The following is a 26,277-nucleotide window of genomic DNA, read 5'->3' as shown; positions in this document are numbered from 1 at the left end:
GCCATACTATTAATTCCATAGCACAATGGCTGACAGAATGGATCAAGCAGGTGCTACTGTTCCAAAGGAAGCAGTCTGTGATTTCTCCCTCGCTTTGCTTGGAGCTCTAGTTAAGGCTTTCACCCCTTACCCAGACTTGAAGACCTATATAAATGAGTGTTTTGGAGTGTTGACTAGGAATGTCGCATCAAACCTACCACCGTGCTTTATTAGAATTGATGTTGCACACTCTATCAAGCTTATTAGCCGATGGGAATGTCTGAGACAAGCTGGAAACAGAGTAAAGGAATTCTATCTCAGAGCAATGGCACAACTTCTACAGTCTACTTCACTTGATGATGCCAGAGAACACATTCATTCAATTTCAGTTGTTGCTTTTAGTGAATCAGAAGGAAATGATGACAGAGGCACACCAGTTTTATCAGAGACATGCAAAGCTCAACTGAAGAGACGTATTGCAGAGGGATATGTTTTACCCACTGTCACTGAAGATGACTATTTCGTAGAGATGAAAGAAAAGGAGGATACGCCAATTCAACCATGCCAAACGGACCTGAAAATATGGGCAACAGAAATTTGTGAAAGGAGTAAGATGCTTGCAGCAAATCATGGTGACCGTGACAATTTACATTTCCTGCCAGAGCTTGTTCCAAATGTTATAATGGCATGTTACCTTCCAGTTTGGACAGCCATGATGGTCCCATACTTTAAAAGTGTGAACAAGACAGCAAGTTCTGCAAATGTTGAGGCTGAATTTAAAAACATTAAAGATGGCCTCTTAAAACATGAATGTCTCCCTATTAGAACTGACCGATTTGTAATTCGTCATCTTGAATTTATGGAAGGCAAAATGAGACTTTCCTCCGCCCCCATAAAAAAAAATAATGCAGTGAAAACATGAGGCAAGAGAATGGGCAAAAAAAACTTTAACTGTGAGGAGAATCCACAAGCTCACATAAAATCAGTTGATGAAAGTAGCTTCCAGGAGCAGCCTGTTGAAAATTGGAAAGGTCTCAGTATTCCTCCAAAAAAGAGATTGTCCTACCTAACCCCATATTCTGAGTGGCTGCACATGGACACAAACTGTAAAGGAAAAAAAAAGATGAGCATTTTGAAAAATGGAAACCAAACTAAAAAAACAATAAAAGTAAACAAAATGCTTATAAGTATCATTAATACCTGTGCATTTAATTCCTTTTGCCAGTGTCTTTGTTGTGCATTCTGGGACAGTGGATTATTTTGCAATTTTGTCAAAGAGAACAACGTTGAAATTTTTGAATTGGTGCAAACAATTGTGACAAAGGGAGTTGGAAAGGAAGCTTATGCAATGAGGGCAAAAATACTGTCAGGAATATTTGAACATATTCAGCTGAAGTCAGGTGTGAGGCAGGTCAATGCTGAGTGCAATGTTGCACACATAATCTCAATGACGATGAGACAGGTACCAAGTGCAGTAATGACAACACAGTGTTCTTCTGTGTACTGCATTAGAAATGTAACTTCTTCAAGGACAATCCCTCTTCTGCCAATCAATGGACATATTTTAGAAACTAATGGACTGAGTAAACTTCAGCTAGCATTGGAAGATGGGCTAAACCTAAATGTGTCTAAATGTCTGAAGCCATTAAAGTCACCTCAAGAGTGTCCATGGCTTGAAAATTCAGAATGCATCTTCATTGAAATTTTTTTGCAATGGTTCGGTCACACACAGCTGCACCACTGGACAAGTACTTTGTATTGAAATAAGTGTGGAAACACAATATGCACTGTCTGAAATACCTGTAAACATACACCTGGACAGTCATTCATTCATGTTACGAGGGGTTGTTGCCTTCATTCCAGGAACTGGCAATAAGTCTCTTGGTCATTGTGTGGCCTATTGTAGAGAAAATTTAATGGCTGGGTGAAATATGATGACTTGTGTGACTGTATTACAACAGCCTCGGCAAAGACCAAGATGCAACCCCATGTTGTAATATTTACAAAGGAGGAGTGAATATTTTCTTAAAAGGATACCCTAATCCCAGTGGTGTATCTTTTGTGCTGCCCTAGGCGAGACTAAACTCGGGCACGCCCTAATATAAATTTGACCCACCCCTTCCTGTCAAGGCAATAAAAATAAAAAACTGTTATATACAAAGTATGTGTGTCAGAAGTTGCGCTTTTTAAATTTTTGTAATAATGATACAGGCAGCCATTTTATTTAATACATTTGTGCTAATTTCTGTGTTGGTTGGAGGGGGGTGAGGGGCAGTATTACACAATCTGTATATGTATTAAAAAAAAATATATAAAGATTGTGTAATACACACTCACCGGTGGATGCAGCGTCCATGGTCAGCTCATCCTGTTACCTGTCTCTGGTGTCTCCGTGTAGACGCGGCTAGAGCTAGAGAGGAGCCATCATGTGCGGGTAGCCCCGGTGCCAGTGCTGGGACAGGTGGGGGAGGAGGTGTTTGTGCCGCAGACTTCCTCTCCCCTCCCTGACAGCCATGTCTCCCCTCCCAACCTCTATGACAACCCGTGCTCACCGTTCCCCGGGGCGGCTGCCCTGCACACATGGCTGCTGTCCTGTGCCAGGGAGAAGGCTCCATGGCTGGATGTATACTAATGGAGACAGGAGAGCTTGTGGGGCTCTGCCAGGGTATTGTCTAACTATAACTAAGCAAACAAGGCATTTTGCCGCCCTAGGCAAATGTCTTGTTTGCTTCGTGATAGATACACCCCCGCCTAAGCCCTAAAATACTTTAGCTTTAAAGGGGTACTCCGGTGGAACGTTAAAAAGATTTGTAAATTACCATATTTTTCGCCCTATTAGACGCACCGGCCCATAAGACGCACCTAGGTTTTTGGGCAGGAAAATATGAAAAAAAATATTTTTAACCAAAAGGTGTGCTTTTGGTGTGTTTGGAACTAATGGTGGTCTGTGGATGACGCACTGTAATGGGGGGATCTGGGGATGGCACTGTTATGGGGGATCTGTGGATGACGCACTGTTATGGGGGATCTGTGGATGACACACTGTTATGGGGGATCTGTGGATGACACACTGTTATGGGGATCTGTGGATGACACACTGTTATGGGGGATCTGTGGATGACACACTGTTATGGGGGATCTGTGGATGACACACTGTTATGGGGGATCTGTGGATGACACACTGTTATGGGGGATCTGTGGATGACACACTGTTATGGGGGATCTGTGGATGACACACTGTTATGGGGGATCTGTGGATGACACACTGTTATGGGGGATCTGTGGGTGGCACTGTTACAGGGGGGATCTGTTTCTGGCACTGTTATGGGGGATCTGTGGGTGGCACTGTTATATATGTGCCATCCACAGACCCCCCACCCCTTAACAGTGCCATCCACAGATGTCCCCCATAAAACTGTCCTCCACAGATTTCCCCCCCCCCCCCCCCGCCGCTCCAGTGCTGCAGTATACAAATATAAAATGTCTCATTCAATTAAAAGTAATTTCACATGCCCGCCTACTCCTAATATTACCGTACACCCTAACAGCTTCTGTACAATGCAGGCAGGCAGGCCAGACGGCTGGCGCGTCACTCACTGACGTCACTTGCCTGCGCCGCCTGCTTTATTAAGTAGGCGGCGCAGGCACGTGACATCAGGGAGTTAGTTACTCTGCCACCCGCCCAGCCTGCCTGCCTGCATTCTACAGAAGCTGTTAGGATGTACGGTAATATTAGAAGTGGGGGAGCATGTTTAATCACTTTTAATTGAATGAGACAGTGACTGCACCGCCCAGCCACAATTGCCGCCCCCCAGCTCCTCCTCCCAGTCCCTCCCCGCTCTCGCATACCGTACATCGCAGCCTGCGATGTAAAAATGTCAGGATTCGCCCCATAAGACGCAGGGACATTTTCTCCCCATTTTTTTTTTTTGGGGGGGGAGTGCGTCTTATGGGGCGAAAAAATACAGTACTTCTATTTAAAAATATCAATCCTTCCAGTACTTATCAGTTGCTGTATGCTCCAAAGGAAGTTCTATTTGAATTTCTTTATTTCTTTTCTGTCTGACCACAGTGCACTCTGCTGACACCTCTGTCCATGTCTGGAGCAGGAGAGGTTTGCTATGGGGATTTGTTACGGCTTTGAGCCGCACATACAGACATTACCACCTCTGCCAGATATAACCTCACTGACCGGTCTCGGTGTATGAAGTAATAACGAAGTAATAACTGTGTGTATATCATAATAAATCATATATTGCTACGTTAAAGGGAGTCTGTCACCTCCATGTGGCCATATACAGTGCTTACATGGCTCTGTAGCACACCTATACAGGAATGTAACGGTACCTTTGTCTTTGTCTTTAGACTTGCACCAGCAGGAAAAATGAAGTTTAATTCATATGCAAATGAGCACCCGCAAGTGCCCAGGGGCGGCGTTCAGTGTGTAGGAGCCCAGGCTGCTCTGCCTTCTTTTCACTTTACTCCTCCAAGTCTCTTGCCTCATCGATAGGTCCGGACTTGGAGGGCGGGCAAAGGCAGAGACTGGGGAAGTTGTGGCAGATGGGGAAGGTTCCCATGGCAACAGGATGCCTTCTTAGGCGTCCTGCTGTCCATGGTGCTGAACAGATCTATGCTAAAGGCATAGATCTGTTCTGACAAAGTGTAAGTAAAATACAGTACAGTACAATATATATTGACATCAGACCCACTGGATCTTCAAGAGCCAAGTGGGTCTGGGTCAAAAAAATGTAAAAAATAAAAAAGTGAAAAAGTTAAGATTAAAAAAAAACATTTATCACTGAATAAAAATTAAAAAAATTAAATACACTACACATATTAGGTATCGCCGCGTCCGTAACGACCTGATCTATAAAACGGTCATGTTACTTTTCCTGCACGGTTAACGCCATAAAAATAAAAAAATAAAAACAATTAGAAAATTTTAATTTTGCCCACCTTACTTCCCAAAAAGGTTAATAAAAGTGATCAAAAAAGTTGCATGTACGCCAAAATAGTACCAATCAAACCATCATCTCATCCCGCAAAAAATGAGACCCTACGCAAGATAATTGCCCAAAAACTGAAAAAACTATGGCTCTTAGACTATGGAAACACTAAAATATGATTTTTTTTGTTTCAAAAATGAAATAATTGTGTAAAACGTACATAAATAAAGTATACATATTAGGTATCACTACGTCCGTATCGACCGGCTCTATAAAAATATCACATGACCTAACCCCTCAGGTGACCACCGTAAAAAAATAAAAATAAAAACGGTGTAAAAAAAGCCATTTTTTGTCATCTTACGTCACAAAAAGTGTAATAGCAAGCGATCAAAAAGTCATATGCACCGTAAATAGTGCCAATCAAACCATCATCTCATCCCGCAGAAAATGAGACCCTACTCAGGATAATCGCCCAAAAACTGAAAAAACTATGGCTCTTAGACTATGGAGACACTAAAACATTTTTGAGGTTTTAAAAATGAAGTTATTGTAAAAAACTTACATAAATAAAAAAAATTGTATACATATTAGATATCACCGGGTCCGTGACAACCTGCTCTATAAAATTACCACATGATCTAACCTGTCAGATGAATGTTGTAAATAGCAAAAAAAAAAAAAACGTGCCAAAAAAGCTATTTCTTGTTACCTTTCCGCACAAAAAGTGTAATATAGTGTAATATAGAGAAACCAAAAATCATATGTACCGTAAACTAGTACCAACAATACTGCCACCCTATTCCGTACTTTCTAAAATGGGTTCACTTTTTTGGAGTTTCTACTCTAGGGGTGCAACAGGGGGGCTTCAAATGGGACATGGTGTAAAAAAAAAAACAGTCCAGCAAAATCTGCCTTCCAAAAACCGTATGGAATTCCTTTCCTACTGCGCCCTGCCGTGTGCCCGTACAGCAGTTTATGACCACATATGGGGTGTTTCTGTAAACTACAGAATCAGGGCCATAAATAATGAGTTTTGTTTAACTGTTAACCCTTGCTTTGTAACTTGAAAAAAAATATTAAAATGGAAAATCTGCCAAAAAAGTGAAATTTTCCATTAAATCTTGTGCAACACCTAAACGGTTAACAAAGTTTGTAAAATCAGTTTTGAATACCTTGAGGGGTGTAGTTTCTTAGATGGGGTCACTTTTATGGAGTTTCTACTCTAGGGGTGCATCAGGGGGCTTCAAATGGGACATGGTGTCAAAAAAACAGTCCAGCAAAATCTGGCTTCCAAAAACCATACGGTGCACCTTTCACTCTACGCCCCGCTGTGTGGCCGTACAGTAGTTTACAGCCACATATGGGGTGTTTCTGTAAACGGCAGAGTCAGGGCAATAAAGATACACTCTTGTTTGACTGTTAACCCTTGCTTTGTTAGTGGAAAAAATTGGTTCAAATGGAAAATTAGGCAAAAAAATGAAATTCTCAAATTTCATCCCAATAACTCTTGTGCAACACCTAAAGGGTTAACGAAGTTTGTGCAATCAGTTTTTTTTTTTTTGTAAATTCTTTATTTAAGACTTTTTTCAATTTTTTAACAACCCATAGCATGATGGGCAACAGGATTGATAATGAGTACAACATACTTATAAAGCATGAATACAAGAAATGACACATGACAAGTCAAAAATTGCACATCCTTACTCGGAAATACCACATAATCATGTGGAACAGTAGAAAGCAAATGGAATCTAAAATCACTGAATAGACACGGAAAGGGGGGGACAAGGAAGGAAAGAGGAAGGGCGAAGGGAAGGGAAAAGGGAAAGGAGACAGCATTCCCGAACCTGCACTCTCACTCAGAAGCTAGGAGTGTTTTTCCTTCCGCAGATTCAAAGAAGTCCAACCAGCGACTCCAGGTCTTGGTGAACTTTTTTTCAGTATGTCTCAATGATGAAATGAGGTCCTCCATTCTCATAACCTCCTGAACTCTATTAATCCACATTGATAGGGAGGGAGCAGATGATTGCCTCCACAGACGGGGGATGCAGGCTCTGGCCGCGTTTACCAAGTGCCTTACCACAGACTTGTTGTAGGATGACAAAGGAATCTCGCACTGATGGAGCAGGAAGAAAGCAGGTGACTTAGGGAGGGTATATGTAGTGAATTTAGAAGTAATTTCCCACACTGAGTTCCAAAATGTCGATAGAAGGGGACAAGACCAGAAGATATGTAGCAACGTACCCCTCTCAGAGCCGCAGCGCCAGCAGAGGGGAGAGGTAGATGGGAATATGGAGTGAAGTCTAGTGGGGACTCTATACCAGCGTGACATGAGCTTGAAACCCGATTCCTGAATATTACTGGCCATAGAAGTTTTGTGGATGCATGTGAAAAGTCTCAGCCGTTGTTCCGAAGAGAGCGTGATATCCAAGTCAGCTTCCCATTGTGAGACAAAATTGGGAGGAGGTTGGTCTGGGGGAGATATTAGTAAGCCATATGCGCAGGAGAGGGTACGTCTAGTTACTCCAGACTGCTCACAAATGAACTCAAAGTCCGTCTTATCACGAGCGTACGCAGACGCAGGAGGGAGTGTAGACATAAAGTGTGTAAGTTGTCTAGATTGCCAAGGATTAAGAGTAGGCGTTCCTGACATCTCTGAAATCTGTTGAGGGGTAAGCCATTGGTTTGAGGCAGTCAGATGATGGGCCCTAAATTTGTTACATCTTATTAGTTCCTTAAAGGGACCGCGCTCTAATCCTGGAGGGAATTGAGGGTTGCCCAGGATAGGGAACATAGGAGAAGGGGATGGAGAGATACCCGGGTGACTTTGAATACTGGCAAAGGCTTTCAAGGAGGGGCCAATAGTCGGGTGCAGGCGTGCTTCCAAGGGGGTTTGGGTGGACAACCAAGGGATGGCTGACAATGGAGCAATCAGAAAGGATTGCTCAACTGAGACCCATTGTTTGTAGGCTTGGTGACGACACCAATCTACTACCCTAAGAAGGTGTGAAGCCCTATGATATGAGAGGAAGTCCGGGAGCCCAAGACCACCCTCAAGCTTGGGACGGAAGAGTATTGACCTTGCTATCCTGGATGGTTTACCTGCCCATATGAAATGTGTCAACATTTTCAGAAGAGTATGGAAGAAAAGTCTGGGGATGTGTATCGGTAAGGCTTGGAAGAAAAATAGAATTTTTGGCAGGACATTCATTTTAAAAATGGATATCCTTCCAAACCATGAGAACGTTCCAATATTCCACCTGTCTAGGTCTGATTTTATATTCCGGAGAAGAGGCGGGTAGTTGACCTGATATAATTCCGAGAGTGTGGGGGTAAGCAAGATCCCTAGATATTTTAGAGACGACCGAGCCCACGTAAACGGAAAGTTCTCCGAAATAGATTGGACCGTAGAAGTGGGAAGAGTTATGTTCAAAGCTTCCGATTTTTGATAATTAATTTTAAAGTTTGAAAGGTGAGCATATGTCTTTAGTTCCTGCAAGAGGTTCGGGAGCGTAACCCTGGGATTGGTGAGAAAGAACAGAAGATCATCAGCGTAAGCTGCAACCTTGTGCGATGTCTCACGAATCCGTAGCCCTGAAATATCGGGGTTCCCCCGTATATGACACAGAAGCGGCTCTAGACAAATCACAAAAATTAAAGGGGAAAGGGGACAGCCCTGTCTTGTTCCATTGCGAATAGACAGGGGCATGGAAAACTGGCCATTCACCTTAACCACTGCCGTGGGGTTGGAGTAAAGATTGGTAATACGAGCCAACATTTTATCCCCCATACCCACGCAACGTGGAGTTTCAAACATAAATTTCCAATTCACCCTATCGAACGCCTTTTCGGCATCGGTAGATAGGAATAAAGTTGGGGTCTTAGAAGTGACGGCTTGATAGATCATGTTAATTGCTCTTGTAGTGCTATCACGGGCTTCCCTAAGGGGCAAGAAACCTGTTTGGTCTAGATGAATTATTTTTTGGAAATCTGGTAGAAGGCGAGTGGCAAGAATTTTAGAAAATAACTTCAGATCTACATTGATCAGGGAAATGGGACGGTAATTTTGGCAATGGGAGGGATCTTTCCCTTCCTTGGGTACTACTGTGATGTGAGCTCTAAGAGTGTCATTTGGAAGAGTGCGGGCCCTATCCAACGAGCCAAAGGCAGCTATAAAATGATCAGGCAAAATGTCCTTAAACTGCTTATAGTAGGAAAGCGTGAGTCCGTCCGGACCAGGAGCCTTCCCAGTTTGGGAGTTTTTAATAGCTGCCTGTAACTCATTTAATGATATGGGTGACTCCAATTCAGAAACCGCTTCTGGGGGGAGAGATGGTAAGCCCGCCGATTCAAGATAAGCTTTCACTGAGGGCTTGAATTCAGGGCTAACGGATTGGTGAGAGTCGTCCAGATTGTACAGGGTGTGATAATACGATCGAAATGCTTCTGTTATTTCCTTCGGGAAAGAAGTCTTTCTTCCGGAAGTAAGTGACACATGGGGGACAAAGGAGCGTAATTTGGTCTTTTGCAAAGCCCGTGCAAGGGTTCTACCTGGTTTGTTACCATGCTCATAGTAATGCCTCCGGCATTTAGTTAAGGTCGCTTTGGCTTTTGAAAGACATAAAGAGCGCACCTGATCTCTCAGCTGGGTAAGTTCCGCTCCCAGCTGCAAGTCCAGAGTCCGCTTATGCTGCTGTTCTATCTCGTGGATGCGAGACAGAAGAGTAGATATCTTTGCTGCTCTTTCCTTTTTCAAACGGGACCCTAGTTTAATAAAAGAGCCTCTGATAAAACATTTATGGGCTTCCCAAATGGTAAGGGGGTCGCTATCGGGAGTCACATTATTCACAAAATACTCGGCCAGGTCTCTCCGGACTTCAGTGATGACTTGGAGATCTTGGAGAAGTGAGTCATTTAATTGCCAATGCCAGGCTCTGGGTTGATGGGTCGGGAATGAGATGGATATGGAGACTAAGGCGTGGTCCGAGAAGGTAATGGAGTCAATCTCTGCTTTGGAGAGAAGGTCCAGATTAGCATGTTTCAGGAGGAAGTAGTCTAATCTGGAATAGGAGTTGTGGGGGTGGGAAAAGAATGAGTAGTCTCGGGATGTTGGATAGAGGATACGCCAGGCATCAGCGAGTTGGTGGGAGAACAAGAGCTCCTTAAATTTGGTAATGGCGGAAAGAGGGAAGGAAACTTGGCCCTTGGAGGAGTCCACGCGAGGATTCAGGACAATATTAAAGTCTCCTCCCAGAATCAAAAGACCCTCCGTGAACTCCTCCAAGGCCCTGAGGGTCTTAGACAAGAAACCCACCTGACCATTGTTAGGGGCATAGACTGTAGCCAATGTAACCTTATAACCGGCCAAGTTACCCTTTAAGAATAGATACCTGCCTGCCCCATCAGTGCGAGAGTCGATCAGATTCCACGAGATATTGTTGGAGACGAGAATGGAGACGCCTTTTGTCTTGGTATCAGGATCAGTGCTATGGTAGGCATGCGGAAAACGTCTGTCTGAGAGCTTTGGAGTAGAAGAGGAACGGAAATGCGTTTCCTGGATGAACGCTACATGTGCACGTTTCTTCCAGAGAAGACGCAGTAAGGACGATCTTTTTTCCGGTAAGTTCAACCCCTGTACATTAAGGGAGACCAATAAAACATCAGACATGTTTCAACAATCAGAAAACAAGTAGCAACAAATTATCTCAGTGAGAGTGAGGAGTGCAGACAGCAGGGATAGGAGGAGGCAAGGATAGGGGACGAGGAAAGTGGGAAGAAGGGAAGGGGGAAATCTAGCCCTCAGCCGAGGGGCAAACACCTAACTAGGTGTAAATAACTGCGAGTGTCCCGTCTCGAAGAGTTTACTAAGACAGGAATTCACAGTGCCCTAGTGGGGGAGGAGGAACAGATGGCGGCTACTAAAGAAAAATTAAAGCATAACACACGGAAAGCCTTCCGTGACCAGAAACCAAACAAATATGAACATACTTGCATCTCAAAGACCCCTTCCCCAGAGATTAAGACATTTTGACACTTTGACTTTTTGACTGGGGAGGACAGAGGAGGATAAAGATAGGAGTAGAAACTCCCCAGAGAGAGGGAGAGAAATTAGCACGGGGGAAAGCCAAAAAGCACTTAAGAGGAGTACAATCAGTTTTTAATACCTTGAGGGGTGTAGTTTATAGAATGGGATCATTTTTGGGCGGTTTCTATTATGTGAGTCTCGCAAAGAGACTTCAGACCTGTAGTGGTCCCTAAAAATTGGGTTTTTGTAAATTTCTGAAACATTTAAAGATTTGCTTCTAAACTTCTAAGCCTTGTAACATCCCCAAAAAATAAAATATAATTCCCAAAAGAATTCAAACATGAAGTAGACATATGGGGAATGTTAAGTCATCACAATTTTGGGGGGTATTACTATGTATTACAGAAGTAGAGAAACTGAAACTTTGAAATTTGCAAATTTTTCCCAATTTTTGGTAAATTTGGTATTTTATTATGTAAAAAAAATATTTTTTTTACTTCATTTTACCAGTGTCATGAAGTACAATATGTGATGAAAAAACAATCTCAGAATGGCCTGGATAAGTCAAAGTGTTTTAAAATTATCAGCACTTAAAGTGACACTGGTCAGATTTGCAAAAAAAAGTCCTTAAGGTGAAATAGGGCTGAGTCCTTAAGGGGTTAAAAAGGGCAATAATTGCCACTTGTTTTTCAAAGAATGAATGAACTCACTCATTGAACTCCACACTGCTATTATTTTGAACATGCCCCTTTCAATTAGTGATTCAATTACACAGAATCAGCACCATGCATGTCATGACTCTTAGGTCAGTTGGATTTCTATTGCTCTACTACACCTGCTAGTAAATTATTTGCCATGTAGGAATATCGTTTCTACCAAAAGCAGTGATTGATCAGGTTAGTGATGTCTGTCTGCTATTATTTTGAACACAACTGTACATGGCAGCACTGACCATAGATTATTATGATCCCACACTTGGGGTGACTGTTGTAGGGATGAGGCCAGAGAACTCCAAATACAAAATTCACGCCTTTGAGGTACATTTTTAGAGGGAGAATTGTATAATTCCTTATACTCTGCCTTCCTGTACAGTCTTAAACATGTGATTATACCACAACTTGAAAAAAAATATTCATTATTAACATAGGAACTAGAGATGAGCAGTTTTTTTTGTAAATCATTTTGGGTCAAATTTGTTAAATTTGTCAAAGAATTTAATTTGTGTCCAAATCGATTCTAGACAAATCAAATATGCTGAAAGTGGCCTGAAAATAGGTAAACAAGTGGATGAGGTCCACTACGACTTTTTTTTATATCTTTTTGTTATGAATTTAGTCCGTATCGTCTGTCTGCTGCCACCATTATGCCACTGTCTGCCTGCCTACCATCATTTTATGTACAGTATGGCTGCTGCAGCCATTTTGCCAGTGCTGCTGTTTACTTGCCTACTATTATGTTCTGTACAGTATGGCGGCTGCTGCTGTCTTCATGCCATTTCTGCTGTCTGCCTTTTTACCATCATGTTCCATACTGTAAGGCTGCTACTGTCGCTGCTGCCAGCATTGCACTGTCACTGCCTGCCTGCTTACCATCATGTTCCATACCGTATGGCTACTGTTATCCCTACACCATCATGCCACTGCCACTATCGGCCTGTCTATCATCATGTTCTATACCTCATGGTTGCTGCCTACCCACCACAGCTGCTACTGCCAGTACCATTATCGCTACTGCCAGTACCATTATCGCTTTTTTCTAAAAATCAGCGTAAATTTACTGTTTGCAATTGGGCATATAAGTGTATTTTACCTGTTTTACCAAACTTGTTGCATATGCAAGATAGTGGTGATAGTGGTGATCCCTACAACAGTCACCCCAAGTGTGGGATCATAATAATCTATGGTCAGTGCTGCCATGTACAGTTGTGTTCAAAATAATAGCAGACAGACATCACTAACCTGATCAATCACTGCTTTTGGTAGAAACGATATTCCTACATGGCAAATAATTTACTAGCAGGTGTAGTAGAGCAATAGAAATCCAACTGACCTAAGAGTCATGACATGCATGGTGCTGATTCTGTGTAATTGAATCACTAATTGAAAGGGGCATGTTCAAAATAATAGCAGTGTGGAGTTCAATGAGTGAGTTCATTCATTCTTTGAAAAACAAGTGGCAATTATTGCCCTTTTTAACCCCTTAAGGACTCAGCCCTATTTCACCTTAAGGACTTTTTTTTGCAAATCTGACCAGTGTCACTTTAAGTGCTGATAATTTTAAAACACTTTGACTTATCCAGGCCATTCTGAGATTGTTTTTTCATCACATATTGTACTTCATGACACTGGTAAAATGAAGTAAAAAAAATTATTTTTTTTACATAATAAAATACCTAATTTACCAAAAATTGGGAAATTTTTGCAAATTTCAAAGTTTCAGTTTCTCTACTTCTGTAATACATAGTAATACCCCCCAAAATTGTGATGACTATCACCACTATCTTGCATATGCAACAAGTTTGGTAAAATACAGGTAAAATACACTTATATGCCCAATTGCAAACAGTAAATTTACGCTGATTTTTAGAAAAAAATGCATAATTGCTCAGTGTTTGGAGCAGAATGTATGCTATTGGGGTGTTTGCAATAACTCTATGAATTGTAGAAACTTGATGTTTTTTTTGTTTATATATATATATATATATATATATATATATATAAAAAGCTGTTCATATACAGGAAAAAATGTGTTTATTTTTCTTTCAGGGTTTTGTAATGCAGAACTATCTGTCCACAGCTGTATTAAACACATAACCGGGTGACCATTTCCTCAGTCCCTCAAAACTTTCCCTGATCAAATTCAATAAAATCTTACCCAATTATATGTCTCTATTCTATCCCTATCCTTAATACAACTAGATTACTGGCTTGTGTCTGCAATTGCTTTAGTCAGACATTGCCACAACATATCCTTCCAGGTCACAAGCTGAGCACAGAATGACATTCAATGATGTTCTCAGCAAAGGCCCTTCCTGAATCCTGCCCCTGATTGGCTGATTAGGCTGACTGTCAGCATCTAAGTCAGGACAAACTCTCCCCCCACTTTCTCCCAGTGTCATGTGTCCTCCATCATCTTCCTCCCTCACTGTTTCCACACCAATATGCACAGTAAAATTATGGTGTGATATTTTGACACAATTCATCTGAAACAAATCACCAAAACTTCAAATTGTCCAGATGTGTATAGTTTAACATATATTTCCACTGTGCTGAGTTTTTGGGACTCTTTTATGGATAGACCTTCTTGAAGTATTGAAATTGGTGGCATCATATTTTTATCTGCAATCTACTGTCATTCAGATGTAAATCAGCAACCTAAAGTATTATTTGAGCATGCATGTTTATTACTCTAGTTTCTATCAATAAAGAATATAGCTAGTTATTATGAATCTGTTGTAATACATCAGTACTACTGTATTATAATTTTTTTTTATGTCCCTCTACAAAGATTTCAGTGCAGATGTCTGCTCAATAGTTTATGAACTCATGGTAAATAGTTTTGTGGATGTTCTGTTATAACAGAAATGTTATATACTATGTTTATAATCTTCGATTCAGTGCACATACTCTGCCAGTATTAATGATGTAATTTGTCATGTGATTTTATGAATGATGCAATCAAATAATTGTTTCAGCTGTGAGTAATTTGTGAGATAGTAGCAAATATATGTGGTGTGTAATGATTGTAATGACTCACAAATGACTCATTGATTTGTGGTAGCAGGATTCCCCAGGCTTGAAAGTGAATGAGGAAAGCGGATATTCACCCACCCTTCAATCTGAGCCAGACAACGCTCTGTATACTCTCTCCCAGGGCCAAGCGACCAGAATCAATTCCCAAATCCAGGTATTCTGGCTGTCCATCCACTTGTTATTGTTATAATACAATATGTTTGATGTACAAGCAGAGTTATTACATCAAATACATGTTTTTACCATATACAATCAACATTTAATAGTCTCTTCAAATTTTGTAGACAATATTCTAAATTTTAACACCTATTTCTATATAACTTTAATGTCTGCTTTATTATTTGAATTAAATTAATTATTTTCTCATAATCAACACTTATCACCTATCCACACTGATCATGAGGAAGGGGTCCTACACCTGGCTTTTGGATAGAGCTGCAGTCATGCATGCGCACTTCTGCTCTATTCATTGTGGGACTGACAAAGAAAGCCAAGACTTGCAGTTAGTTAAAGGGGTTGTTTCCCTTCTGCAAATAGCATTTATTATGTAGAGAAGGTTAATACAAGCCACTTACTAATGTATTGTTATTATTCATATTGCCTCCTTTGCTAGCTGGATTTATTTTTCACATTATAAACTTCCATGGTTACAGACCACCTTGCAATCCGTCATTGGTGGTTGTGCTTGCACACTATAGGAAAAAGCACTAGCCTATGTGCACGCCCACTGTCCCAGCCATCAGAAAAGCCCACGCTTTTTCCTATAGTGTGCAAGCACGATCACCACTGATGGATTGGAGGGAGTGATGGAAAAATTAGTAAAGCCATCTAAGGAAGCAATATAGACAATAACAATACATTAGGAAGTGGCATGTAATAACTTTCTCTACATGATAAATGCCACTTGCTGAAGTGAGACAACCCTTTTAATCAGTCAGTCATATTGGCTTTGAATGGATTGGCAGCATGTATTTGCTACTACTGCGTCATTTTGACAGGGGACGTGGACCTTCACTGTGATCGATGGGGATCCCAGTGATCAGACATTTATCTCTTATCCTGTGGATAGGTGATAAGTGTTGATTATGGGGCAACCCCTTATTTATACCTAACAACAAATATATGTATTTTTCTTCATAAAGAGAAACTGCCAGCAAACAAAAGCAATGAGACATTTAGTTATGCATTACATAGTTACCATTGTATTACAGTAGTGCTATGTTATTAAACTACTGTATTGAAATTGTCCACCTTTTCTTTTAAATTTTATTTTTATTAAATACATTTTCAACAATAGTCAGAACAACATAACAATATTTACAAGCTTCAAATGACCAATTTAGCTTGTGTCAATTATGTTCAGGGGCGGATTGACCATAGACTCTACAGGGAAATTTCCCGGTGGGCCGATGCCTAGGAGGGTCACTTGAGCCCTCCTGACGGCCGCCAGCTGGATGCATAATGATCTGATTCTCTCTTACACACATCTGGCCAGCAGCTGCAGGCGCCCTCCTGAAATCAACTGAATTGATGTCCGCAGTACAGCGATTCAGTTCAATACTGTGATGCAGGTGGCAGTATTTTGTCCTGCACTGTGGTATTTGGTTCAGCTGGGGGAGTATATTGCTCTGCACTAGGGTATTGCTGGCCTTGCCTACTTCTGTTGGCCTTACATATGTTGCCCCTGCCTAATTATGTTGCCCTGCCTTCTGTCAATTTAGACCTGCATCTGCAACATGGAGCCACTTATGCCTTTATTTTCCAGGACCACTTTTACTTCCCATTCCGCCCCTGATCATGCTTGTAGCTAAAGTTTAAAGAATATGCACTGCGGATATGTTACTGAATAATAAAATGAATCTGAAGATAAAGAGTGTGGAGGTAAAGGGTAGAGAGAAAGAGGGGGAGGGATTGGTGGGATGACAGACATATTATTTATTGTTTTGAATTAGATGGAGATGTTTTCCTGTAAAAAGCAGTGAATTCAGTGAACTCAGCAGAGGATGTAGTTAGTCCATGGTTTCCAAATCTGCAAGCATGTGTGGGACAGTGACTCCCATGTGGACAGCTCCTCCATACGACAAATATGATCAATCTTCTCTAGCCATTTTGTGATGGTAGGTTTTGGTTGGTTCCATGTTAAGGGCCCTTTACACTGCCTGATGGTCTGGCAGATTATTGCTTATGAGCATTCGTAAGAAAGTGATAAGCTGCCGGTGTGAAGGCGCCGCCAATTACACAATGAATGAGCGAAACGCTTGCTTATCGCATAATAGGATCCTTTGTGCAGACACCGAAATCTTAATTTGCCAGCAGCAGATCCTGCTGTCTAAACAGCACTCTTCTGCCAAGAAACATTGATTCTGTGTGGGGACAAGCAATGGCATTAGCGATCGCTCCTCCACATGCTGTGGAGGAGATCACTGCATGCAAATGCAGCTTTCTCATCCACTGATGAACAAGCGATTGCCAGGAAGGAATGCTTCCTTCCCAACAATCACTTGCTACATGGGGCCATGCAAAGGGGCTTTAGTGGTATTATCATTTTGGCGGCTGATGACAGCATAAGAAACAGCTGTTGAGTGATCTTTGGCATTCGGGCCAGGTGGATATTAAGGAAGAGTGCATATGTTTTCATTGAATATACAACATGCTGGACCATGAGACCTCAAATATAGCTGTTTTAGTTCTTCTGCATTTAGCGAGATTGAGAGGTTTTTTTTCCCATGAAGAGAAAAAATGGCACATTTATTAAGACCGGCATTTAGGGCCCTGTGCCGCCCTTTTTGAGTCACATAAACACTTAAAAGATGTTCTAGCTCTTGTATAGTCCCATGCCTGGTGAAAGTCTTCAAAATCCGAAAATGTCAAAGCCATCACATAGGGAAAGAGCTGATTGTTTATGCTTTTGCAATGCTAGGCAGAGGCTTCTGCCTAGCAGTGTTCCGTGATGTCACCGGCACTAATGGGCAATCTTTAGCGCTTCCCTAGGCTAGTTTACATGCTAGGGCAGCTGTAAAGCCCACCCATTAGTGCCAGTGATGTCACTGAGCTCACTGTGAGAAAGCCCGGTATATCACCGGATATGAAGAAAAAGTGCTTGCCCTGCACTATCCAGCGCATAAAATGCTCCAATGCTCCACTCAGAGGGGCTGGAGGGGTGAAGAAGGGGTTATGTCCGGGTTCAGCTCTGAACCAGGACAACCCCTTTAAGTGTCAGGTTTATTGTAGGGTGCATATGAGTAACCAATTGACAATCCATAATAAATGGGGGCATGATGATTGGGTAGTCTGGGAGACCATTTGTCCCACTATGCTTAAGACAAAAGAGCAGGGAATGCGCAATCCCTCAATGTTTCTCCTCCAAATAAAACAGAAGAGTTAAAAAAGGGACAAGGTATGTAAATAGGTAGGACCTGAAAGAAATATAGGAAAAACAAAAGAATATTATTTTTACATATAGAGACCTGTCCGAATCAAGTGAACTTTACCTTATACCAACGTTCCAAGTCATAATACTGTGAAGAAGTGAGGTATGACGAATTCAGAGATTTAGTGACAACTGTATTGTACTGCTGGAGGCATAGATAAGGCAGAATGGTAACACTAATATTTAGACAGTGTAAATTTAGACTAGACAGTCTAAAGATGCACATCATTTATCACAGTGGCTCACACTCTATTGGCTTTCTTACCTCCCACCAACATTTTGGAGAAATATGTTCCTGAAGTCACACCTATATATCACTAAGCTACGCCTCCTTCCCAACCAAGACACTAAAACACCTACATAATGAGGTTGTTTTCACACTATGCTGTTAAAAAAAAGAATTACATTTTTTTTTACACTATTTTTTAGCAGAAATCACCATGGCCATATATTACTCTGATGTACCCATAGACATATTTTCTTAATAAACACGCCATGGGGAAGATTCATGGGAACTGTCTAAAAGCAGTATAAGAAATGAAAGTTGCGTTGAAAGACAACTTTTCTATTTAACAGCTTTGATGAATCTCCTTATAGACTTCTGTAAGTAAATAAACTACTATCAAATCAGGGACAGATTCAAATCTGTAACTTAGGGTAAGGGAAAGGGAGGTGAAAAAATCTGCATGCCCCTCAGGCACTACCTTAAATATGTATAACACATGATCAGCACCAAAAGGAAAATAAAGGTGGAACGATGAAACATGCATTGCTTTATTTCACATTCCCAATTGGATTGAGATCTGGGCATTGATCTAGGTCATTCCAAAACATTTAACTCTTTCCCCTTAAAACACTGCAGTGCTGCTTTAGCAGTATGTTTAGGTTTATTGTCCTGCTGGAAGATAAAGCTCTGTCAAAATCTTGGACTATCTGCAGTATTACATGAGTAGCACTGCAGATAAGGAGTCCAGATCACAACTTTTTATTTTACTACTGCTCTCCGTTCCCCTGCTGTCAGTGTTTAAAGCTGCACTGGAGTACATTGTCAGGATTGCTGTGCATATGCACAGGAATCCTCTCCATTATGCTAGTGCTGCACAGTAGTCCTGACTGTGTATTTCAGCCCATCTTGGAGCACTGACAGCAGGGGAAGAGGGGCGTGCAACGTTTTTGTCTGGCCTAAAGCCAGTATTTTGCTGGAAAGCGGCCAGATCCCCACCAGATCCCATCATAGTCAATTACCTCTGTCATTGAACTTCATCCAGGTAGTTCAGATGCAGTGAATTTCGTCAGTCTGTTCTCTGCCGGATCCATTTAACACAAGTGTGAACCTCTGTTTACTGGTTTAAAGTCTAAGGTTACAAGCAATAAATGAGATAGAAGTGTATAGAAATATATATTGATGTGTTACATTATGCGACTTGTTTGGACAAATCATTGTGACAGGGCTAAAGAATAGGCAAATTTTGGGAGGGAATCGTTCCTTTCCGGCAATCGCCTGCTCATCAGTGGAGGAGACCGCTGCTGTTACATGCTTGTTCATGCTATTTGCTACTTCATTGGGTAATCGGCTCCTATGAACACTCATTAATGATGATCTAGCAGACTATCTGCCATTCTAATACAGCCTTAATACTTTTATGAAACAAGTGGATTACTGTATCTAATCTGCACATGTGAAGGAATTTAGGGGCACATTTATTAAGACCGTAATTTTAGATGCTGGCCTAAATAAAACCCTGCACTGGTGGTGGATCAGCTGAAGTTATGAAGAGGTGCCGGCCTCTACATAACTTTGGCAGATCCACCACCGCTTCTAAATGTAAGACAGCTTCTGAGTAGTCTTACATTTAGGCAATTTTCTACACCTAAAACAGGAGCCAATGCCACACCTACTTTTTTAGACTTTTTCAGGCCACAATCTGCGCCAGAAATATGCCTAATAATGCCCTCTTAAATGACCCTCTTAAATTATAGCTCATGCCCCTGGACCTTGTTTTAATAGGGAAAACCTTCATCTGAGCACAACCATGATATTATATAAACCTTCATGTGAGGCATGTAAGCGCACCCATGAAAAAAAAAAAAAAAATACACTGAAATAAGATCAGTGTGCAAGTTCATTACTGTTTTTATGGCAGTTATGTTTCATAAAAAGGCACAAATTATGGCGTAAGCCATATTTTTGTTATAATTTGCGCCTTTTAAAACTCTAGTTACATCATACCTTTTAACTTTTGAAAATCACAAAGAGGGACAATTTGTGCGGCTCCAATAACAGTTTTAGGTGCAGCTCCGTCAGAACTGCAGCAGCTGGCGATTGGTTAGGTGAGTTTAAGTTCTTTTATTTTTTTTTTTACATCATGAGGAGCCCCTGGGACAATTTTTTTCTTGCGCTTTAATATTCATTTAAATATATATTTAAAGGTCCTAATTGCACAAAATAATAAAGTTATGGTATAATAATATACAGATAGAAACCATTAATTTATGCATTAATTCCCAAGGTTAAAAAAGAGTTATGGACAGGGGCGTAGCTATAGGGGGTGCAGACAGAGGTAGCAGTCGCTACCGGGCCCAGGAGCCTGAGGGGGCCCAAAGACACTTGTGCTGCAGTATAGCAAATGCATACTGGTCAAGTTGCCAGCTGGAGGGAAAGGGTTAGGTCAGGAATTTGGCATGGTGGGGAGGGAGGTGCCGTTTAAATTTTTGCCTCAGGCAGCATGAAGGCTATGTGCTTCCCTGCCCCTGGCCACAAAGCACTGAGGGAAGGGGGGCCCAAGCTGAACTCTTGCACCGGGGCCCACGAGCCTTTAGCTACGCCCCTGGTTATGGACATTATCACGCCCAACCATGCCTGGTTGTAGGTTGAGTGGTGAGAGCCACAGCTCAGTCTGGTCTCTAATTCCCTGCAACAGCTCTACGGCATTGTGCTGTTTGTCCCCTAAGCATATCAGCTTCAACACGGCCTGTTGACTCTTCCCCACTGCAGTGCTACACTGCTTCCAGCTACCGGCTGATAACTGACTGGTGCTGCACGCGGATAATTCGGAGGTGGAAGTAGAGAAGGAGAAGAGGGGGTTGGAGCCACTAATGTTCGGTGCTGGCGGAAACCCTAATGGAATTAGTGCCTGCAATCCTTGGCGTCGGTAGCCCCTGTGCCATCCCAGGGTATGACTCGCTCCCGGCCTCCACAATGTTCACCCAGTGTGCCGTCAGGAAAATGGAGCATCCCTGGCCAAATGCACTTCTCTATTTGTCCGTGGTTAAGTGGACCTTCCCAGTAAATGCGTTGGTCAGGGCACGTGTGACATTTCGGGACACATGTTGGTGTAAGGCGGGCATGGCACACCTTGAAAAAAAGTGGCGGCTGGGGACAGATACTGCGGGACGGCCGCCGACATCAGACTGCGGAAGCCCTCAGTGTCCTGAAGCCTAAATGGCAACATTTCCAGGGCCAGTAATTTTGAAAGGTGCGCATTTAGTGCTATGTCCTGTGGGTTGGTGGCTGGGTATTTGCACTTGCATTCAAATGCCTGTGGTAATGACAATGGACGCTGCGCTGGGACAGGGAAGTGGATGTGATTGCTGATGGTGCTTGCAAATGTCCAAGTGCAGGTCAGGAGGTATCCTCCCCTGCGCCTTCGACAAGCGATTGGCCAGCATGTACCATAGGGAAAGAGGAGGCAGGGGTGTGACCCGCAGACACAGATTGTGGACCCAGGCGTTCGTCCCACTTATTACGGTGCTTGGATGCCATGTGGCGGATCATGCTGGTGGTGGTGAGGTTGCTAGTGTTCACGCCCCGGCTCATTTGATGTGGCACAGGTTGCAAAATACTATTCTTTTGTCGTCCGCACTTTCCCTAAAAAAGCGCCATACTGTGGAACACCTACCCCTTGGCAAGGCAGATTTACGCAAGGGGATGCTCCGTGGAACAGTTGTAGGCCTGTTTGGTGTGGCCCGCATTCTCCCTTTTGCTACCCCACTGCCTCTTCCAGCCTATTGCGGTGCTGCAGATCCTTCCCCCTCTGTACTGCTGTCCACACTCGGCTTTCCACCTTCCCTGACCTCATCTTCCACCACCATCTCTTTCACTTCCTCACTCTGATCATCCTCTTGATTTGTTGACCTAACCACAACCTCAGTAATTGACAACTTTGTCTCATCCTCTTCATCAACCTCTTGAGACAGTAATTGCGGTTGACTCATTGGCAACTGTGTCTCATCATCATCCACCTCATTAAACACTAATTGCCGTTCCCCACTGTCATGTTCTTGTGACTGTGGATGCTCAACAGGTTGGGAATCAGGGCACAAGATCTCATGTCCCACTTCAAGCGTGCTTGGCGAGGGGGCCAAATCAAGTAATGGCGATGAAAAGAGCTCCTTGAATTTCCAAGTGTGGGATCACTTGTTTGGTCAGACTCTCCATGGTGGGAGGAAGGAGGATCAGGGCAAGGATTCTGTTGACCACACTCTTGGCTACTGAAACTGGACTTGGTGGAAGACAGGGTGGTGCTTAACCGACTGGAAGCATTATCTGCTGCAATCCAACCGACCACCTGGTCGCACTAGTCTGACTTGTCCTGTGACGCCCTGCAAACTGGAACATGAAGCTAGGTATCGTGAATGATTGTTTTTTTTTGTGCTCTGGCAGTAGGCACAGTTTCAACGCACCCAGGGCCACGGTAAACCATCAGCATCACGGCCACTTCCCTGTCCCTTACTGCTTGTCTTCTTCAAAATAAATGTTATATGCACGCTTGACAGACAAGATGTGGCACGGATGTCACTGTTCACAGCAAGCACAGTATATGGAAAAAGTACGTAAAAGTATGGAAAAAGGAAAATAGATTTCACTTAGATTTTTCCTATCTCTGGGCCTGACACACAGAAAGTTTTGGACAGATGTCACAAGTAACTGCAGACACCCTCTATAGAAATTTTTTGAAAATGATCGAGAAATATAGTAATTTTCACTTATGTTTCTCCAATCTCTGGCCCTGACACACAGAATGTATTGGACAGATGTCACAAGTCACTGCAGACAACCTCTATCGAAAAAGTATTGAAATAATGGAAAAAATATATTCATTTTCACTTATATTTCTCCAATCTCTGGTCCTGACACACAGAAGGTATTGGACAGATGTCACAAGTCACTGCAGACACCCTCTATAGAAAAAATATCAAAAATGATGGAAAAATATATTCAATTTCACTTATATTTCTCCAATCTCTGTTCCTGACACACAGTAGGTATTGGACAGATGTCAAAAGTCACTGCAGACAACCTCTATAGAAAAGTATTGAAAATAATGGAAAAAATATAGTAATTTTCACTTATATTTCTCCAATCTCTGGCCCTGACACACAGAAGGTATTGGACAGATGTCACAAGTCATTGCAGACAACCTCTATAGAAAAGGTATTGAAAATTATAGTAAAAATATATTAATTTTTACTTATATTTCTCCAATCTCTGGCCCTGACACACAGAAGGTATTGGACAGATGTCACAAGTCACTGCAGACACCCTTTATAGAAAAAGTATTAAATTGGAATGAAAAAAAAAATTGGCACTGTAGTTATAAAATAATGCCAGGCTGCCACCACACACAATAGTCCTTAACACGTGCAGGACCTATGACGATTATACTCGTCCTGGAGCACTGATACTTAGTGCTCCATGACAAGTATACTCGTCATGGCATTAAACTGTCACCATGTCTGCAGACATGGTGACAGCGCTGAGTGCTGGCTGTTACACACAGCCAGGCACCCAGGGTGAATGCCTGTGACCCCCCCCCCCCCCGTATCAGCGATCGCTGCAAACCGCAGGTCAATTCAGTCCTGCGGTTAGCAGCGCTTTCTGTAGTTTATGATCCCCGCGGTCCCTGATCAGAAACTTTAAAATGGCCAAAGTAAAATATTTCTAACCCCCCCTGCACCCCTGATTGATTTTATGTCGGCGGGGTGCAGGGGGGGCGGCAGGCGGGATCGCGATTCCCCCGCCCGCCTCCTCTTGAATTTTCATTGGTGGTCAGTGGTTTATACCAGAGTGTCAGCACATTGCTGACACTCTGGTATAAACGGCTGACATCGCTGTACGGACCACTGTATGGAAAGGGTTAAGTCAGGGAGCTCCCTCCCTCTGCCATCGGGGAGCTGCTGTGCCTTTGCAGCCCTCAGATGGATGGGGTAACAGAGGGAGGGAGCTCCTCTCCTTCCCCGTCTGCTCAGTTGTGGCAGACAGGGAAGGTTCCCATGGCAAAAAGACGTCTTCTCAGGCATCCTGCTGTCCATGGTGCTGAACAGATCTATGCTAAAGGCAAAACACTATATAGCGTATTGTACTGTATTATACAGACATCAGACCCACTGGATCTTCAAGAACCAAGTGGGTCTGGGTAAAAAAAAAAAACATTTATCACTGAATAAAAATTAAAAAACTAAAATACACTACACATATTAGGTATCGCCGCGTCCATAACGGCCTGATCTATAAAACGGTCATGTTACTTTCCCCGCATGGGGAACGCCATAAAGATAAAAAAATAAAAACTATAAGGAAATTTAAATTTTGCCCACCTTACTTCCCAAAAAAGGTAATAAAAGTGATCAAAAAAGTTAAATGTATGCCAAAATAGTACCAATCAAACCGTCACCTCATCCCGCAAAAAATGAGCCCCTACATGAGACAATGGACCAAAAAATAAAAAAACTATGGGGACACTATAACATGATTTTTTTTTGTTTCAAAAATGATATTATTGTGTAAAACTTACATAAATAAATAAAAAATACAAATTGGGTTTCGCCGCGTCCGTATCGACCAGCTCTATAATAATATCACATGAACTAACCCCTCAGAGGAACACCGTAAAAAATAAAAAATAAAAACTGTGCTAAATAAAAAAAATTGTCACCTTACATCACAAAAAGTGTAATAGCAAGCGATCAAAAAGTCATATGCATCCCAAAATAGCGCCAATCAAACCGTCATCTCATCCCGCAAAAATCTTACCCTACCCAAGATAATCGCCCAAAAACTGAAAAAACGATGGCTCTTCGGGCTCTTTCACACTTGCGTTGTCCGGATCCGTCGTGTACTCCATTTGCCGGAATTACACGCCGGATCCGGAAAAACGTAAGTGAACTGAAAGCATTTGAAGACGGATCCGTCTTCAAAATGCGTTCAGTGTTACTATGGCAGCCAGGACGCTTTTAAAGTCCTGGTGGCCATAGTAGTAGTGGGGAGCGGGGGAGCAGTATACTTACCGTCCGTGCGGCTCCCGGGGCGCTCCAGAATGACGTCAGAGCGCCCCATGCGCATGGATGACGTGTCCATGCAATCACTACTTTACCATGGCTCACACCCCCTACTTTACCATGGCTGCCAGGACTTTAACGTCCCGGCCGCCATGGTAACCATACAGAAAAAGCTAAACGTCGGATCCGGCAATGCGCCGAAACAACGTTTAGCTTAAGGCATTCATTCCGGATCTGGCCTTGCGGCGAGTGTTCACGATTTTTGGCCGGAGCAAAAAGCGCAGCATGCTGCAGTATTTTCTCCGGCCAAAAAGCGTTCCGGTCCTGAACTGAAGACATCCCCTGATGCATCCTGAACGTATTTCTCTCCATTCAGAATGCATGAGCCCCGACGACGGAACTGTATGCCAGAAGAAAAGAACGCAAGTGTGAAAGCCCTTAGACTATGGAAACACTAAAACATGATTTTTTTTGGTTTCAAAAATCAAATCATTGTGTAAAACTTACATAAATAAAAAAAATATATACATATTAGGTATCGCCGCGTCCATATCGACCGGCTTTATAAAAATATCACATGACCTAACCCCTCAGGTAAACACCGTTAAAAAATTTAAATAAAAACGGTTTTAAAAAAAGACATTTTTTGTCATCTTATGTCACAAAAAGTGTAATAGCAAGCGATCAAAAAGTCATATGCACCCCAAAAACCTTTTTGGAGTTTCTACTCGAGGGGTGCATCAGGGGGGCTTCAAATGGGACATGGTGTCCAAAAAAACTGTTTAGCAAAATCTGCCTTCCAAAAACCGTATGGCATTCCTTTCCTTCTGCGCCCTGCCATGTGCCCGTACAGCAGTTTGCGAC

At 42.4% G+C, this 26,277-nt stretch overlaps 1 protein-coding gene across 1 annotated transcript in view; it reads left to right on the top strand.

Annotated features, from left to right (window-relative positions):
* The window catches only part of CTNND2 (catenin delta 2), a 1,220,390-nt gene that overhangs the window by 910,293 nt on the left and 283,820 nt on the right, over positions 1-26,277 (top strand). The window contains exon 18 of the mRNA XM_044295464.1: positions 14,734-14,859. Coding sequence (XP_044151399.1) covers positions 14,734-14,859 — 126 coding nt within the window. The remainder of the gene's footprint in view (positions 1-14,733; positions 14,860-26,277) is intronic.

Source organism: Bufo gargarizans, chromosome 5 (assembly GCF_014858855.1).
Source record: "Bufo gargarizans isolate SCDJY-AF-19 chromosome 5, ASM1485885v1, whole genome shotgun sequence".
Taxonomy (NCBI): Eukaryota; Metazoa; Chordata; class Amphibia; order Anura; family Bufonidae; genus Bufo; species Bufo gargarizans.
Note: the sequence above shows the minus strand (reverse complement) of the source record. Positions and strands in the feature narration are given on the sequence as shown.